We start from the raw sequence: 19,834 nt of genomic DNA on the forward strand, positions 1-19,834 counted from the left end.
AAGCACAGGAGATTTGTCCCTCGCCGTAAACGTCACAGTGTGGGTTTGGAATGAGGTACTTTGGAAAAACATCACAGGCCCGGCGGGCTCATTTAACTCAACAATAACCCTAGGAGCTGAAAGTTGTACTTGAATCGTAATATTGATTTCTTGTAAACATTTGTTCAAATGTGTAAAAAAAAAATTTATTAGAATTTAGGGGGTGGCATGTTGGGCGACTGTGTTGCACATATGCCTCACAGTTCTGAGGACTTGTGTTCAAATCCGGCCTCACTTGTGAGGAGTTTCCGGTTTCCTCCCACATTCCAAAAACATGCATAAATTGAAGACTCTAAATTGCCCGTAGGTGTGAATGTGAGTGCGAATGGTTGTTTGTTTGTATGTGCCCTGTGATTGGCTGGCAACCAGTTCAGGGTGTACCCCGCCTCCTGCCCGATGGTAGCTGGGATAGGCTCCAGCACGCCCGCAACCCCAGTGAGGAGAAGCGGCTCAGAAAATGGATGGATGGATGGATTTTTACTGCTGTTTATCCTTCCTTTCTATCCATTGTAGCCAAATTTGTTTGGCATTTTTTTGTGGCACAGGATGGCATTAGTTGTCTAGCATGATGATTATTTTCCTGCAGGAGGCACGGTCTCTTTTATAAGATGGCAGGAATTTCGAAAGGAATATTTTGAGTTAATTTTGACATCTTCAGGTAACCTAAAGGGCCCTACCATCTCATTCCCCTTTATTCAAGCTCAAAATATCACTCCACCACCTCCTTGCTGACATTGTAAACTTGTTGGGACTTTGTTATAGGCAGACAATAGGTGATGCATCCCACCTCCTCCTCTTTGTAGAGACAGCTTTTCTCGTTTGACATGTAGTAGATGGCTTCTTTTACATCTTTGAAACCAGCGGTCCTCCCTATCCAGAATTTGGATGTTGTTGTCTTCAAAGGAATGTCACTTCTTCTTGAGATGCAAATGAACCGCTGATTCTGGACCCGAAGAAGCATCCCATCGATGCTGCGCCATGCGCCCGTGCAGCGGCTGCTTGGTCTCCTCACCGCACTCCTCACTTAGTGCAGTGAGCTCTGCCTTTTCAAAAAAATGGTCATTTATAAAAAGAGGAGGAGGTTTGAGGCGTCACCTATTGTCAGCCTATAACAATGTCCTGACATCTCTCCCCCAAAGATAGGCCCATTCAACGGAAAGAGTGCCCTAATGAGCTGTTTTGCCACAAGACGAGTGATCAACTGATTGGTATGCAGGACTGGTCATTTCACTAACAACAACACCCTATTGTTGGCCACCCCCAGGGAACCCACCCACTGAGGCATAAATAGAGGGACTCCACACTCCAAATTTAGAACTGAAGGAGCCTTTTGGATTAATGGTGATATGTCTTCAACAAACAAGAACAGTCCAGTTGCCTTGATTTAGCTTTTGCGGATGGCGATCAACAAAACTAACCACGCAACAAACAAATATTATATACTTCAAATATAATTATCATTTCTCCCATGTTTTCCCCTCAAATCTGCCCCTGCCACCAAGCATAAAGAAAAGTCGACTGAACATTATTAGATAACATGAGTTAAACAGCAGACCAGCTAACATACAAATTGAGAAACAACAATGTGTACTTTCCCTTCATTTTTTTAAACTTGGTTGTTTTTATTTTGCGAAACGTTATTTTTCTTTTTTTAGTAATTTATACAATTTATGTAAAGTGGTTAAAAGTGCGTGTAAAAAGGGAATTTGTTTGGTGTGATGGAGTTATTGAAGGTCAGAAATTGGGGAATGCGTAAGGCAAAAGTTAAGTGTTACAGAATTACTTGAACGTAATACCGGAGGGATGGAAGTTAGAACGGACCAAAGTTTAATAGCCGGCTCGCGTAATGAGATTGACGTTAAAAAGTTTGTAAAGGACATTTTGGTGGGCTCGGGTTAGTGTTTTGTGAAATGATTGATAATATAACAAAAAGTAATAAAATGTAGATTCGGGATGAAAGGAGGTGAATAAATCAAAATCAGCATCATCATCTTTATTTGCCAAGCATGTCAAATAATTTGTCGCCGGTAGTTGGAGCTGCTCTAGTACGACAGCAGACAGTCATTTGACAGAGAATACTTTTGAGGCATAAAAACACTGTCACTGAGCAATAAAATGTTACCAGTAATATGGTAATACCGATACATTTTATTTTTTTTGACAATTGTGCAAAATGATGCAGAGTCCTCTAGCAATTTAGAGCAGTTTGAAATGACTAATAGTGCAGTGACTGGTGCAGTGACCATTGTGCAAATGGCGCACAGACTTCAAGACATTTATGCAGTTTAAAGTGACTAGCAGTGCAATAATCTGGAACAATGCCAATTGTGCTAATGGTGAAGATACTTCTCAAGGACAGGCCCTAGGTGTGAATGTGATTGTATCATCTGTGTTCTGCAGTTGTCCTGCAATCAGTCCAGGGTGTACATCCCTCTTGTCCAAAATGACCTGTTTTGGCTCCAGCTCACCTCGGATGCTTATGAGGACTAGCTGTTTGGAAAATGGATGATGGATATTTTCTATTCTTTGAGTATTCTGACAAAATAACAGCATTACAGCAAACCACACGGACACGTATGGGCAGATGGTTGATTTTACCATGTTTTTATTCATTTTGACAAGCAAAGCTGCAACTATTAACAGGCTTCGAGCAAGGAGACAATAGGACACTGCAATTAGACATGACATAATCTTAAATATTTAACAATTCGGCAAAAACTATTAAAACAAAGTGAGGTTTATTGCATTATAAATAACCTATAACATATTTGCAGATTCCGCCACCCACACTTACTTTTTCCATTTGCAGGACATGCTTGTCTAATAAACCGGCTTTCTTGTGTGACATTACATGCCAGTGCTTCAGTGGTCAATGAGGCAGCAAAGGGCAGAATTTAATCTTGCACCATTGCGTTTCCAATCAAGCTAGCGTAAGTGTTCATGCAAACCGTGTACTACACTGATTACACTCTTAATAACTTCATCAAACACATCAGAATCCACTGTCCTGTACAGAATCACCAAAACATTGCTTTTAAATGTCAGCAAGTTCTCTTTAAACAAAATATACTATACAGCCAATCGAATAAAAGATCTTAAAAACTAGTTCAAATGTTTAAATGCATTGCTCGAGAGAGACACATCTGCAAGACTGGCAATGAAGACAATGACTTTATATTACATTTTAAAATTACTATTAATGTAAACAGTAGTTTATGGTCAAGGAGTCATCCATTTTGTTTCATAACAAGCTACTTCTGTTCTACCAAATTCAGCCTGGAACACTGATGAGTTACAGAAAGCAGTATCAGTCTGGTGACAGCTAAGCTGGGATAGAAAGTGCCGCATCTGTTAGGCAGGCATTGAAGAAATATGGGACCAATGAGAAGTTCTTCAGTGTTGCCTCCTGGGTGATCCCCAAATCTTGCATGTCAAACCTAGTGGAGGATGAAGACGAATCACACATTGTAAAGATTTATTGACACGGAAATGTAGTCCTTACCAGTCTTTAGAGGAGACAACGTAGAATACAGGTGGTGTGGATGAGTCAGAGGTGCCAAGAGGCTGGCCGAGAGAGTAGCCCCCTGCGTGGCTGAACATGAGCCAATCTCCAATGTTAAGCTCTGGCAGCAGACAGTGCTCCATCACCAGATCCAGGCCATCACCAGAGGGGCCCCACAGGCTGCTGCAGAACACTGGACCTTTGGAACAAGTGTTCTGCCAGCATACAAAGACAAACTTTAATTTGCATTTTAAAACACTCCAAATGATGAGTTTAATGGGTTAGAACTGAACTTTTTAAACATAAAGGCCCTTCCACGCTGCACTTCCATAAATACATTCATTGCGTATGCGCTGTTTCAGCATAGCGTCAATGCAATGGAGGCCGGCGGTACACAAGGTGGACGTCTGCTGCTGCGCCCGCATTGTAAAATGTTTAATTCGGGCAGCGGCATACTGTGACGACATCACGGTGGGATAGTGACTGAGAGATTTAAGAGTGAAAACAGCAAGATATTTTGGCATAGTTCTGCAAGGAAGAGTATGGAGGTAAAAAACAAATTTGAAATCTGTAATAGGGTATATGCGTAACCTACTTCTGCATTCGGCAAAACAGGTCGAAGCACGGAAAGAAAGAAAACACAAATTTAGCTTTGGCTTCCAACTAGTAGTAATGCTCATTAGCGCAGCATGCATTGGAAGTCAGCTAACCTGTTTTCCGGGTTTGGTGACATTCCGCATATACCGGATTCACGCTTTGTTCCAGTGTCCTGAGCTATCGAACACGAGACAGATGACGTAATATGACTTGGTAAAAGAGAAACTGCTCCCTGCTCAGCCTGGAGTACACCTCAAAGCAGTATTCATGGAGCTGTAGCTCACGGATGAGCATAAACTCCACCAGATGCTGCTGGGCCATTAGAATCGGATGAACCCGCATATCCTCCTTTTAGCTGCTGCTCGTCTCTTCCCTACTTCTCTTTACTACAAGCAAAGCCACGACTTTCAGTTGATACAAATACCCGAGCTGTGGTCTCCTTTAAATCGAAACCAGCAGGAAAAGGCAATAGGATACTTCCTATTCGGTTGCTTTACAACTAGGAGTGTCTTTGAGATTGGCGTGATGTCCGCAAAAAAACGAGTACTGGATCTAAAAATCTTATACAAGCAGTCCATTCCATTCTCCGCTCCAGCACTTCTATCCAATAGCGCCCGGATGGTATGGAGAGCCCACGTGATCACAACAGCAGCTTGCTAAATTGCTCCCATAGCAGCAAGGAGTAAGAGTGAATGTTGCTTGCTTAGTCGTTTATTGACATTCCAGTTGAAGTTCACTGTAAAACTAAACTCATGTCACAAAAGAATTGCACCTATTGAATGTTCAAATACTTGTTGTTCACAAAAATAGTTAGCTCAAAGCTAACATACAATGACTGAAAAACACCACTGACAAGCTAACACAAATTTGCATCGAACATGCGGCACTTATACCGCTCAAAATGAATATTGGTACACAAACGCTGTATAAACACATGTAAAATATAATAATACTCACTGGTATATATTCTTCAAACTGTGAAAGACGAGTTAGAAGAACAATATTCGATCATGACTACTTCTACTTGGTGACTGCAAATGTGTCTCATTGCGTGCACCACATGTGCACAACAGGAGCAGGATCCTAACAATGAAGGCACACACAGAGAGCACCTCAATACTCACTGCATGATTTCTATCTACCACGGCATTGTCGATGAAACTACATCCCAGTTGCATCAAGAAGTTCAAAAGTTCATTGCCGCACATGTGGAGAAAGCAAACGCTGTTTCCACCATATACTGAATTGAACTTTGTTTTTATGCACAAAAATTGGTTGCCGCATAATTTTCTGTCTTGAGGCAATAAAAAGTATTTAAAAAAATCATATTTGCGCCACCTGCAACCAATTTACGCCACCCGGAGCCATTTGGCCACTGTCCATGTTTACTGCACGGACATTTGTTGCAGACGGACGTACTGTTGGACCAGTGGAAAAGCATTGCCAAAAACAACAGAAGAGCGTCTGTAAGTGATTTTAAGACACTATTAGATGTGTAATGTACATATAACATGATGTATGAGTGAGCTGAATGGTAGTTAGCGTTTTCTTTTGTTTTTGGGTTATACCTAAAATGGTCTTCGCTAGCACGCTAATGCTAATCGCGAATACTAACCGTTTAGCAAAGGCTGATTCTGTTGTCTAAAATTTTAGAGAGAGAGAGAGAGAGAGAGAGAGAGAGAAAGAAAGGGTGACCAACTGGTTCGCAGATGAGGACCGGGGTTAAAATCCCGGCCTCGCCCGTGTGGAGTTTACATCTTCTCCCCGTGCCTGCGTGCTCCGTGGGTTTCCTCCCACATCCCAAAAACATGTGTGGGAGGTTGATTGAAGACTTTAAATTGCTCGCAGGCGTGAATATGAGTGCAAATATCACATGACTGTTTAAGTTTACAAAAAACCCTGTGAGAAAAACAATTTAGGAAGAGGTTTTCCCTTGCCCGGACGCAGGTCACCGGGGTCCCCCTCTGGAGCCAGCCAGGCCTGGAGGTGGGGCTCGAAGACGAGCGCCTGGTGGCCGGGCCTGCACCCATGTGGCCCGGCCGGGCACAGCCCGAAAGGGTAACGTGGGGGGGTAACATGCAGCAGGGTAACCCACGTGGGGGGGTAACGACCCAGCCCACATTACCCTGTCCGTAACAAAAACCATGTTCAAGCATAAGGATGTCCACACGTGCACTTGGCACCAGGACACCATAGGTCGCAGTTCGATGATCGACTTTGTGGTCGTGTCATCGGACTTGCGGCCGCATGTCTTGGACACTCTGGTGAAAAGAGGGGGGGAGCTGTCAACTGATCACCACCTGGTGGTGAGTTGGCTCCGATGGTATGGGAAGATGTCGGTCCGACCTGGCAGGTCCAAACGTATTGTGAGGGTCTGCTGGGAAATTCTAGCAGAATACCCTGTCAGAAGGAGTTTCAACTCCCACCTCCGGCGGAACTTCACCCACGTCTCGGGGGATGCGGGGGATATTGAGTCCGAGTGGACCATGTTTCGTGCCTCTATTGCCGAGGTGGCCGACCGGAGCTGTGGTCGTAAGGTCGTCGGTGCCTGTCGTGGCGGAAATCCCCAAACCCGTTGGTGGACACCCACGGTGAGGGATGCCGTCAAGCTGAAGAAGGAGTCCTATCGGGCCTTTTTGGCCTGTGGGACTCCTGAGGCAGCTGATGGGTACCGGCTGGCCAAGCAGAATGCAGCTTTGGTGGTCGCTGAGGCAAAAACCTGGGCATGGGAGGAGTTCGGTGAGGCCATGGAAAAAGACTTCCGAACAGCTTTGAGGAAATTCTGGTCCACCATCCGGCGTCTCAGGAGGGGAAAGCAGTTCACCACCAACACTGTATATAGTGGGGAGAGGGCGCTGTTGACCTCGACTCGGGACGTTGTGAGTCGGTGGGGAGAATACTTCGACGACCTCCTCAACTCCACCGACACGTCTTCCCATGAGGAAGCAGAGTCTGTGTCCTCTGAGGCGGACTTTCCTATATCTGGGGTTAAGGTCACCGAGGTGGTTAAAAATCTCCTCGGTGGCAAGGCCCCGGGGGTGGATGAGATTCTCTCAGAGTTCCTAAAGGCTCTGGATGTTGTGGGGCTGTCCTGGTTGACATGCCTCTGCAACATCATGTGGACATCGGGGACAGTGCCTCTGGATTGGCAGACTGGGGTGGTGGTCCCCCTTTTTCAAAAAGGCGGACCGGAGGGTGTGTTCCAACTACAAGGGGATCACACTCCTCAGCCTTCCTTCAGAGGAGGGTCCGTCGGGAAGTCGAACCTCAGATTTGGGAGGAGCAGTGTGTTTTTCGTCCTAGCCATGGAACAGTGGACCAGCTCTACACCCTCGGCAGGGTCCTTGAGGGTGCATGGGAGTTCGCCCAACCAGGTTACATGTGTTTTGTGGACTTGGAGAAGGCGTTCGACCGTGTCCCTCTGGGAGTTCTGTGGGGGGTGCTTCGGGAGTATGGGATGCCGAACCCCCTGATACGGGCTGTTCGGTCCCTGTACGACCAGTGTCAGAGTTTGGTCCACATATGCGGCAGTAAATCGGACTTGTTTTCCAGTGAGGATTGGACACCCCCAAGGCTGCCCTTTGTCACCCATTCTGTTCATAGCTTTTATGGACAGAATTTCTAGGCGCAGCCGAGGCGTAGAGGGGCTCCGCTTTGGTGGCCTCAGTATTGCATCTCTGCTTTTTGTCGATGATGTCGTTCTGTTGGCTTCATTAAGCAGTGATCTGCAACTCTCACTGGAGCAGTTCGCAGCAGAGTGTGAAGCGGCTGGGATGATAATCAGCACCTCCAAAGCCCTAATTGGCAAGCTCGCACCGTCACGCCATTGTCCCTGCGTCCTACCCCGTGAAAACCAAGTGCAATGTGTAAAAGCCTTTTCACACTGCAAAGGGCAACGTTGATGGCAACAGAGGTGCGGTCATCCTATATTTGGAAGTGCTGAAGTAGCAGCCAACCGGGAAGTAAACAAAGGTTTTTCCCGCTGAAGAAGTTGATCGCACCTTGGCAACTTGTTGCTGTCTTTTTTACAAAAGAAAGCCCTGCCGTTACTGATTTTAAGGAGGAGGAGACAAGCTGCAGAAAAAAAAGGATGAGGCTTCATCCCATTGTAATGGCTCATCAGAACCTCTGAGAGTTTTGGCTTGTTCGTGAGCTACAATTTTACCAAGACTGCTTTGAGGTATATTTCAGGCTAAAGCAGATTTCGGGACAAAGACAAACCCCATGTATTATAACTTCCTCCATTTTCCCCTTGCCGTTTACAGTACAACTCTGCCAAAATAGCACTCAGAAATGCCTCCGCCAGCCTCTCCCATCGGAGGAGCTTTTTGACATCACTGCGTCAACGTTCCAGAATCAAATATTTTTTTATCCGACGACGCGACGCTGAGCGTCACATGCCCTCTGCATTGACGTGACGCTTGGTGGCACATCAAAATGTGCTAACGCCTTGCCAAGTGCAGTGTGAAAAGGCCTAAAGCTCCTCAAGCGCTAACAACACCAAATTAAGACAATCAGCAGGAACCTTGTTTCTATTGTGCCTTTCCTTAATAACATGCATATTGAGCCATAATGAGAACTGAATAAATAATGTGGCTATATGATGACAGTGGGCTCACCGTCTGAAGATTGGGAGCAGTGATCACCATTTCAGTGAGTTTACAGGCAAAGCATCCATAGACTCCTTCATTCATGTAGTACTGGAACTCAGGCTCATCACTGGGATATGGATCATCTGCTTAGTGGCGAGATTACACAAAATATTATAGATACTTTTGTCTTATAGTTGTGCATGCAAATATCAGTAAGATTTTTCCATTTGGTGCCAGTGCAATGCCACTGACCATGTGCTTCATCTTGGCAGTCCTGCACCACTACCTCTTTAGAGATGATGTTGACAGCAAGGGTTAAAGCAGAGGACACAAAGTAGCTGCCAGGCTCCCCAATGATGGTAACTCCACTAACAGGGGGGAAGTATTGATCCACCATAGACATGACTGCATGATTGATCTTGAAGAGATATTGACAATAAATGACTTCATATTACAATCATATTCCAAGTTGATGGTTAATGGCTATTGTATTATTAGTTGGGGGGAGTTATTTTCTCAATTTTCAGAACAAAAAGGATGATGAGGTGTACTGACCAAGTCCAGCTGCGTGTCCGAGCCACCAAAACCACCTCCTATGTCCAAGATTTTCATTTTGAAACCAATTTCCTCCTACAACAGACAAATATTCATAAATGGTTCACGAGCAGTTTTTACAATAGGCACTGACTATCTCTGAATCATTATCAGTGTCAAGTGACTGTGATAGTAAAAAACAATACTAATGAACTGGTCAATAAGAGCAGAACAAGATTGTTTTCCTTGCTACACTGGTCTGTTTAGCGTGGGGCTCCTCCCATAAAAGGTGATCCTCAACTGACACTTTGGCTACAGTAACTGTGAATGGCCTAATGTATGGTGGTACATTGTAGCTTTTTTACTTCAATTTATCAAGGGACGGTAGGCACCTTTGAATGCAAAATTATGATAATAATTTTTACTTACCGCCATATCAAAAACACAACGAGCATCAGAGATGGTATTGGTGTACACATGAATATCCTTGCATTCGTGTGAAATTAAGGATCTGAAAGGGGGGAAAAAAATTTGGTTCATGGTTAAAGAATCAAATGTTCTCATTAACTAGTGGGGGACTACTGTAAATTGTTGCATGCAAAAGTTATTGTGATGACAAACTGATCAGTATGATCTTCATAAACTAGTACAATTCTGACGATACCTCACCTGACGCCCACCACCTCCACACCGAGCTCCTTTGCACTCGTCAGTAGATGTCGACAGTCTTTGAGCGAACAGCCAAATGACATGCTCAATTCAGTGTCCTGGATTGATGCTTCTGTTGACACCTGAAGGAGCAGCCTAAACGAAGGGATAATTAATTTGTTAATGATGCATTCTGTTCACAAAATTCCGCCTCCATTGAATTATTTTCACTACATGGAACATGGATGAGACAGAAAAACTAAGTGAGCAGTCAGGTTATTTCTTGAAATCTCTTTGCATTATACAGGGATATAAAAATGTTTCCATATCGCACAGCACAATGCAGAAACATCTTTTGCATTATGATATGTCATGATATACAGATATACAATGATAATTATGTCAATGACAATATCATCATGTAATTTGTATCATTTTCTTTTTCCATAAGCGATGGGGTGTGGGGAGCTTGGGGGAAATTAAAATCTGATTTTTGGAGAAAATAATTTAAAGGATGGGATACCTGGGAGCATTTATTGGGTGTTAGCATCATTGATGCTAACCATTGTGGTAAAGGAGCACCAAATGTTGCTATAGAAGAGGTCCAAAAAGAACCATTAGCTTCTGTAGCCTGAACATAAGGCTATTTTCTACCATGTTTGTTGTCACACCAATGAGCGTGAGGGAGGCATGGATTGAGAGTTAGTTTAACAAAAGCAGCGTACTGTAGGGCTGGGTATTTTTAAGAACCTCACAATTCGATATCATTTCGATTCATTAAGTTGCAATTCAATTTAAATACTTTGCTATCAGATTTATTTTCATGACCATGTGAGCACTTTTTATGTCCCCTCACATTTCTGACAAAACATCTTAAAAATAAAAATAAATTGCACAATAAAAACCTATTTGTGCCCAGAAGTACAAAATTAAAAAAGATGACAGTTCTGTGTAAACACTGAATAAGTGCATGTACACTTAAATATTTGTTTTCTCCAGGAAATTGTGATGAAAATAAAAACTTTGACTGGCACAGCTTACAAAAGACCTTACTTTTCTCTATTTCTTGTGTTACACATTTAAAGGCGAATCCAAAATGTCACCAAATGTCAGCTTTACAAGTTGAAGGCACTGTCTTCACACCGGCTTCTTGCCAAGTTGCTTTGATCGACATTTTATTGTTTTTTGCTGGCATGTGGATTCAGCAGAGCTCCTCCCATTGCCCAGGAGGTGAATCAATTCAGAGGATTTGCAGAATCAGTATCGAATTGGGGAGGGGAATATTGGGATGCATCGATTAAGTGATGTTTCTACATACTGGGAGTCCACATCATGGCGGTCTGGCGGCATTTGGACATTTATGTACTCTGGGGAGACTCGGGGTTATAAAAACGGAAAGGGTCTTTTTTTTTTTTTTTTTTTTTGCATTGTTCAGATGGATACATTGTTATCCATGTGGAAAATGCCAAAATGCAAAAAAAATAAATAAATGAAAAACCCCTTTCAGTTTATTTTCAATGTGGGTGAGCCCGAAAATCACTGAAGGATTATTACCACCTCTTGGCCACAAAATGATATCAATTGTCTGCACAGAATAACTCGAAGTAAGTGTCACTATTATACTACACTGTGCAATTTTAGGTCTAATCGCAAGCACTGACAGGAATGGGTGATTTCTTGTTGATGTAAACAACTTCCAAAAAAGTAGTCTGTGTTCTCACAATGCATTGAGATCATTCACAGCTGCTAAAAGATCCAACAGCTACATGTAAAAAAAAAAGGAGCCTAAGCCAAATGCTATGCCGATAATTTTCCCTTAGCCAGAGTCTAATTGCTCTCGGGAGGCGATTACAAAGTCCTCCCACAAACAAGAGACCTTGGACGGTTGAATGTAAACAAGCTACTCTTGGAGTTGCAGCCGCAGATTCACTACAAGACAAAAGTTTGGACAACTTTTTGATTCAATAGCACTAGAAAGTGTGTCCAAACTTTTGACTGGTAGTGTAGCTTCGGATAGTTGAATGGAGCAGAAAGCTGAAAAGAAGCCTGCTTAAGTCAATCTCTAGATTGATATGTTGTGTTGTTTGCTTGAGAGCCATGCATGAGATGACAACAACAGTTAATACTGCCATTTCTAAATAGTTCTACTGCTGGGGTGCCAAGCAAAAGCAAAATAATTGGTTTAATGTTTTGTATGTTTATTGTTTAAGTAACTAATTGTTTGTCTTTCTCCATCAACCGCTACAACAATAAATAATATCCTTTCAACCTGCCCAGGGATCATTTTTGTTATGCTTTGGCACTTAAAAAAATACGTACTCATCATTCTTTGTATACTACTTCTTACTTGGCATTCGGGTGAGAGCGTGAAATCTTGCGCAGCTCTGTTTCATTATCACACACCAGGAGGTCAATGCCCGTCTTTGCAGCATACTTGATTTGTGAAACCTGTTTACAAACTCCACTATAGATGATGTCTTCACATGGAATTCCATGGCTCTGGACCAGATCAAGTTCAAACTGAAATGCAAACAGTGATATTTCTTTAAGATATAATCCATGTAAACAACCGTAAGAATGTCCATCCTGCAAGAGAGATCATTGAATGATTCATGTCCTGAGTGGATAAAGAGTATTTGGAAAAGGATTAAATATTACTCTGTGAAATGTATTTGTGGAACAAAATAAATAAATAAAATAAAATAAAATAAAAACTACCTTGTTGCTACATATGAATCCAGTGCCAAGTACAGCCAATACTTCAATAACACCTGGGCTGCTGTTGCATCTGACAGGATAGAAGGGACGAATTTGGGCCATGTGTGTTCGCCAGCGAACATGCTGTCTCATTATAACTCCTAGGTCTGCGACAAAGAAAGCTTTCTTCTCAGACTGGGGAAGAAAACAGCTTTGAGTTAAAAAAGGGTATTCTGAATTCAGAACAAACAATATTTCTGTAAAAATAACAGTCGGGACTCCAGATGCACATGCAATCACTAAGTATGATGTGTCAAAGTGAGATCATTTACCCAAGTTTGTTCATAAATGTGATTGTCAATCACATCACAGAGAGATGTGGCGCCTTCCAGAAGGCCCACTGAAAAATGCGGTTCATCTGAGATTCCTTTCATCCTCTCAACCGTGTTCTGTGTCCAACAGGCATAAAGAATCTGGCTAGTCAAAAGTAATGTTGCTCACTCTCGAGCCCCTGGGTCCTAGACTTATTTAACAAACTGAAAGACAATCAGAAAAGTCATGATGAGACATTTACATTTTGGGGATCATCAGTGATAGTTTCCCACTCATTTACAGTTTTTCTGTCATTAATCCAAGTTGACTTGAGTTGATAAGGACACATATTCTTCCGAAAGGCTGACATTTGGCCACATGGCTCACATGCTTTACTGCATAACACCAAAATCCTGCAGCTACTGATCTGTAAAGGTTGGTTTTGATGTATTATTAGGCAATTAAGTAACTACTAATTAAATAAGGACACATGCATTTGTTGGACAAGCTATCAAAGAGGGTGGTCTTGCCATAAAAATACATGGTTATTTTACATAAGTGCATACAAGATTCACAGTGTACTTTGGTATAAACAGCAAGTGTTGACACACACCTCCCACTCAAAATAAATAGACCAAGACTTAATGAAACCTTGATACAGTTTAAAATAACCATCATTTGCCCACATTTCTATTGTGAAACTGGCATTTAACTGGTCAGCAGGCTAATAATTGCAGCACAAAAAAGAAACATTGACATTTGGATGTCCTAAAAATACCTACAGAAAAAAAGAGATACACATAATGTACAAAATAAATGCTCAAAATAGATCTGTTTTGTCACATCTAAAATAACTACAATCCTGGGAGATGCTGCAAGTCTATTTCAATGCACACAAAAACAATACACATTTAAAAAATCAGTTCTGCAGAAAACAACTTACATGGATGAGTCCTTGGGCGAACTCTTCCACTATCAACTAGGATCCCAAGGTGGCTCGGCGTTGAAGTCAAATGGCTCCCGGTACAGAGCCGCCCCTAGATCCTCTGGACAGTTATTATAGACCTGCAGTAATTCACATGAGGAAGAATCAAACACTGGCAGGGTAACATTTCAAGCCAGACATACAACAATAATTTACCTGAATGCACATTATCCCTTTTCTTTATGCAAATCATGAAAAGTCAATTAATCAACAGTGCAAAGTTCCAAGCTATCGCGGTCGTTTCAAACAGCAAGAGCGACGAAGTAAAAAGTGTGCTGTTTATTGTTATTGTTTTTGTGGAGTGTAGTGGATTAAATAGTTTGTTATTGTGCTATTTAGTGACGCATCGTGACTGACGTTACTAACTTTAAATGAGCTATAATATATAGCGTATAGTCACAGTCAAAACTAAACATAACCATTTGGTCACTGACACATTTGAACAGCAACAGATTAGCATTAGCAATCTGACAACATAACGGACGTGAGACATTATGCTGCAGCAACGTGACATCATTAAAAATCGACTTTGTGGCATATGGTGAAATATTTAGTTCATGTTTTGGAGTTACAAGCAAACCACGCTGACGTTAATCACCCGCTTCATTCAAACGTATGCTAACAAACTAGTTGTAAACATGCGTAGCTACTTACGTTCGTTGGAAACCCAAACGAGGGGGCAGAACGCTTTTTCCTTTTGGGCGGAATTTTTAACAAGTGGTGGGATTACTAAAGGAGAAAATAAACACTGCCATGGACGTGGGGTGGAATCAAATGATGAGAAACCAGCTAAATTGTGGCGGTTGCAATCGGAGCACCTCGGTCGTAGCGGAAGTGTCAGAGGACAGCGTCAAGGCAAGTCAATGCTCGCATATCACATATCCGGTTACAAAAAAAATAAAAAAATAAATCCATAATTTTAGAAACAAAACAACCATAACGCCACAGATTCCGCTCTGAAAATTATTATTATTTAAACTAAAAATAATATCAGTTTAGGGCTCAATGACATTATCGTTGATTCTGATGGTATAATTGCTTAGAATTGGCAGCAGTTTGTATTACCAAGGACTATTTCTACTACTACCCACCTTGGTAGTAAACAATAAACATTGCGAATGTTTTATATATCATTGTATTTGGAATTATGTTCATACACATTATGTTCATCAGAAATATCAAAGCATTTCATGACATGCGAAAGGCAGACTACACTCTGAACTGTTTTCAGTCGCAGGGCACACATAGACACGGACAAGCATTCGCACTCATAGTCACACTGTCATGAGTGGGAACTGAACCCACGCTGCCTTTGCGAATATTATATATATAATTGTAACTACATTGGTTAATGTACACTATGTCATAATTATCAAAGCAAGTTTAACAAAAATAATTACCAGCTTGTAAAATTCAAATTCAGACGTGAACTTTACTCATTACCTGATTTAAGTCTTCATTGTGTTTCCCATGCCTTATTGATGAAGATAAAATGCAAGAAGTTTGTAGATGTTCACTTTTTTCCCCCCAGGAATAAAAAACAAAACAAACAAAAAACCGAAGCGTTTTAAAGAAGCAATCTACCAGGTGCGGAGCAGATGCACGTGTAATTAAATTTGTAATTTTTTAATGTATTTTTTATGTTTTTTTGGTCAAAATCAGAATCGATTGACTTTCCCTAATTTGTTGCATCTCAGTTGAGTTCCTGATCTCTGAACATGCAAAGGTCTGAGGCAGTGTGTTTTTTTTAAGGGGCAACATTTTCCATTTGCATATGTCCCTCCTCGAGAGGAGTATGCCAAGGAAAGCTTAACTGCTTGTTGAACATGACAGAGGTCTCTCTGGAGCTTTTCGGACTCATTCTGACACACTGACACACACACACACACACACACGCACACACACACACACATGGGTTCCTTTCCTGTATCTTTTAGCAACTTTTCCTCAGGGTCACCCAATTTCAGATTGGGGATATCATGGAATTGTTGCCGGCATGGTGGGCGTCTGGTTAGAGGGTCTGCCTCGCAGTTCAATCCCCGGCCCGCCGGTGTGGAGTTTGCATGTTCTCCCCGTGCCTGCGTGGGGTTTCTCCGGCCACTCCGGTTTCCTCCCACATCCCCAAAACATGCATGGTAGGTTAATAGAAGACTCTAAATTACCCTTAGGTGTGAATCTGAATGTGAGTGCGAATGGTTGTTTGTTTGTATGTGCCCTGCGATTGGCTGGCGACCAGTTCAGGGTGTACCCCGCCTCATGCCTGATGGTAGCTGGGATAGGCCCCAGCACTCCCGTGACCTTTGTGAGGAGAAATGGCTCAGAGAATGGATGGATGGATGGAATTGTTGCACCGTCCGAGGAAAATAGCACAGCATAAAAAAAAAATTAAATAATAGATGTACATCAGTGGAATACTAGACATTATCTGAAATATAAATTCCCTGTTATACTGGACGCGAACAAAACAAGATCAGCTTTTGTCACATGAGTGATATATATGTATTTTTTTTGTTTGTTTTTTTTCCAGGACGCCTTGTAATTGTTGAAGAAGTAACGACTTTTTCTTGGGCTGCAATACAAAAGGTGTTCCGTGTTTTGTGTTTCTCTGACACTAAATACGACTCTATATGTACGAATGTCCAATCACACAAAGCATCTAGAGTTGCTTCCAGTGATGCAAATGTTTAATTTCCATTGTTTGGATCATAATAGTCATCCCAGCATCTGGGTATGCAGGCCATGTGTACCACCCACTGTGGGGGGGGGATTTCCACTGCATTGTGCAGTGGAAATTCTTATTTGTGGACAGTGTATTCCAAATAGATTACCTCAGCCCTGTATAGACTGGCTGGAATGATCAAAAAGGCAATTGGAAATCAACAATTCAGGTGCAAAACCTCTAAGATCAGTGACCCTAACATTCCAATTTGTGACTGTGTGGAGTTAACGTATCTCATTCATAGTATGAACGTGACTAACAAGTTAACACTATTATATTGTGTGGTCTTGCATAACTGAATATAGTGTCCTTAAGTCACTCAGCAGAGATGTTGCTCAGTAAAAGGAACCCAAACAAACATTTCCTCTGACTCGTCTGAATATTAAGCAAGGACTGTGTAAAGACACTACCTACATGTGCTTGATAAATATTCCAAGGGAATGTCTATCTAAATGCTCTGCTTTAGGCTTGTGAAGTAGTTGTTATGAATGTTTAAAAAAAATATTTGTTATTGTGTGAGTACAAATTAATTGGGCAGCTAGAATAAACATAGAAAAAAACTTTTATTTGGAATGATATTTTGCCGAGATACCTGAGACTTTAAGTTAAATTTGTCCATACTCATTTTCAACCAATCATCAAACTTTCAGAGATTATTGTTTTGTGTCAGAGCAACAATCTGATTTTTAAAAAAAATATATAAATAATATCTGATCGAAGATGTCTAATGTACTGTAAGTGAAATTCGCCTACAGCAGTTGAGTTTGGATTGGATCTCATATTTCTTTTAACAGTTTTACATTTGAAAAATACATTAAAGGTTTAGAGATAAAAGTGTTGAATTTTTTAAGGTTTGCCCTTTAGCACCAGTGGTGTTCAACTTGCAATAACTTCCAATTGTAGCAAATCTTCATCCATCCATTTTCTGTACTTTTTGTCATCATTTAGCGCTGGAGCCTGTCCCGGCTGACTTTGGGCGAGAGGCGAGGGACACATGGGACGGGTCGTCTGTCAATCACAGGGCACATAGGGACAAACAACCATTCACTGTGACATCACACCAATGGGAAATTTAGCGTCTTCAATTACATGCATGTTTTTGGAATGTCGGAGGAAGCCAAAGTACCGGGGTAATACCCGGGGAGAACCCGTAAACTCCACACAGGAAGGCCTGAGTTGAGATTTGAGCCCTGAATCTCTCACTGTGCTGCCTGCAACAGTTCACATAAGTATTCATTCATTCAAACTGCTCTAAGTGCTAGGAGGACTCTGCATCGTTTTGCACAATTTCAAAAAAAAATAATAATAAATTGTACCGGCATTACCAGAGAACTAGCAACACTTTATTGCTCAGTGACTGTTTTTCTCAATGTCTTTATATCTCATAAGTCTTCTCTGTCAATTGACTGTCTGTTGTTGTACTAGAGCGGCTCCAACTATCGGAGACAAATTCCTTGTGTGTTTTTTGGACATACTTGGCAAAATAAATATGATTCTGATTCTGATTTATTTAATAGTATAATTGCCACAATTCTTATTTATGTTTTTGTTCAACTTAATGTTGTCGAGAAGGACTAGCTTTATCTGTGGGGTGTTCCCGCACATGACATTTTTTAACAATTGTATCAAACTGGTGGAGCGATACACCAAGATTTATGGCTCAACAATAACACTATCTCAATAATAAAGAATTGGTTCACCCTTATTTTCCCGGTGTCAAGATAATGACATGACTATTTGTACTGTAAACTTCATACCTTACTGCATTAGATAACATTTAGTTTTTATTTACAGGCAATCTATATTGTTTATAAGAAAATTATATTTGACTGTCAGGAACAGTAGTATAATATATAAAATAGTACTTTTTGGAAACATGGAGTGCATAGACATGGACATGTCAGACAGTATATACATTTTTACAGATACATGTATTTCACAGTGGCTTGGTCTCAGTAGATTTTAAGTGAATGCACACAATTGAGGAATGTACTACTTGACAATTGTCATCTTGTCAGTCATTTCTGCAAACTACTGTTGCTTCTCAATCGGAGTGTAAGAAAAAATGGGCCACACAGGAGTTTCACAAAAAGGAAAGATGGAAGACCAAGCACGGCACTTAACTCAGCACCATGACTCACGAATATGGTAGTGTTCCTACTCAAAAGTCAATAACACAGCATGAGCAAAGTTTTTATGCAAATATCTCCCTGTAAATTAATAAGGATTGGGTAATGGTTGGCAATGACTGTGAATGCAGTGAACTGAAGACTTCCATGCACAGACACTTGCAGTCACTTATTCTTCCATTGTTATGTATTGCCCAAACAGGAGTTTTATCTGTTTTTGACTGAGAAGATTCAGACAATGGTCTCAGCAGTAGCCTGCATTATAGCTTTTGAGATTGTCTGAGTCCTGATAACATCCCAGCAGACTGGAACTAAGCCAGCCATGGGCAAACTCACCCTGCTGTTTGATGTCGAGGGTTGGCTCCAGGCAGACCAAGCATTGTGTCCCAAACAATGAACCCCAGACCCACTGAACTATAAACATGTCCCTTTGGGAGTGTTTCCCTTAGAATCTGTACTGGAGACACCCAAAGTCAGGAAACCTGAGGCGACTTTTCTAAATTTAGTATCTCTAAAAACTCAAATGTTGCTGACTTGGCATCCAAGAGTGTTTGTCTACTTTTCTGATGCATTAATAATGCACTTGGAATGTTGACTGGCCCTGAGGTCTGGGGTGGAGGCCTCATTGTTCCTTGTAAATACATGGAATTTAGTTCATATCCAATTTAAAAATAAAAAAATAAAAAAAATAAAAATTCCTACAACTTTAGAATTTTTGGCTTAAGTTGCCACCCCCTTATTTTGTTTGTGGCTTGATAACGATTATATGAAATTCAACAAAATGAAGGCTAAAAAGGTTGGGTAAACATGCATGCAATCGATGGGCTAATTTGGAATCTCACCTGTAAATACGGTATTTTTTTTTACTGGGTATTTGTTGTTATAATATGAAAATGAACTTACATTATTTACATTTGACTATTCTTAATACTTAGTGTACAAAGAATGAAGACCCCCCCCCGATGGTTGACGTCCACATTTTGCAATTGGACCTCTGCAGTAACCCCACCAACCAGCAGGTGTCGCTATTCGGTTTTGTCCTTGAGTGTTGGCGAGAGCTTCCGCTTCCTTTGGCTGGTC

General features: G+C 41.5%; 1 protein-coding gene across 3 annotated transcripts; it reads right to left on the reverse strand.

Annotated features, from left to right (window-relative positions):
• Positions 1-2,627: 2,627 nt before the first annotated feature.
• LOC133401153 (antizyme inhibitor 1-like) lies at positions 2,628-15,608 on the reverse strand. 3 transcript variants are annotated; one of them, XM_061673736.1, is made up of 12 exons: positions 15,350-15,608; positions 13,865-13,986; positions 12,942-13,145; positions 12,631-12,804; positions 12,260-12,432; positions 9,934-10,068; positions 9,694-9,775; positions 9,286-9,360; positions 8,983-9,148; positions 8,758-8,876; positions 3,542-3,756; positions 2,628-3,476 (listed from the first exon to the last, which is right to left on the reverse strand). In XM_061673736.1, the coding sequence occupies exons 3-12, from the start codon at positions 13,041-13,043 to the stop codon at positions 3,362-3,364; spliced, it is 1,356 nt and encodes a 451-aa protein (XP_061529720.1). In that variant the 5' UTR covers positions 13,044-13,145; positions 13,865-13,986; positions 15,350-15,608; the 3' UTR covers positions 2,628-3,361. The 3 variants fall into 3 exon arrangements, with proteins under 3 accessions (XP_061529720.1, XP_061529721.1, XP_061529719.1); XM_061673737.1 differs by lacking the exon at positions 15,350-15,608 and adding an exon at positions 14,561-14,751 and having other exon boundaries at positions 8,758-8,873; XM_061673735.1 differs by lacking the exon at positions 15,350-15,608 and adding an exon at positions 14,561-14,751.
• Positions 15,609-19,834: the final 4,226 nt, after the last annotated feature.

The sequence above is a fragment of the Phycodurus eques genome, chromosome 4 (assembly GCF_024500275.1).
Source record: "Phycodurus eques isolate BA_2022a chromosome 4, UOR_Pequ_1.1, whole genome shotgun sequence".
Lineage (NCBI taxonomy): Eukaryota > Metazoa > Chordata > Actinopteri > Syngnathiformes > Syngnathidae > Phycodurus > Phycodurus eques.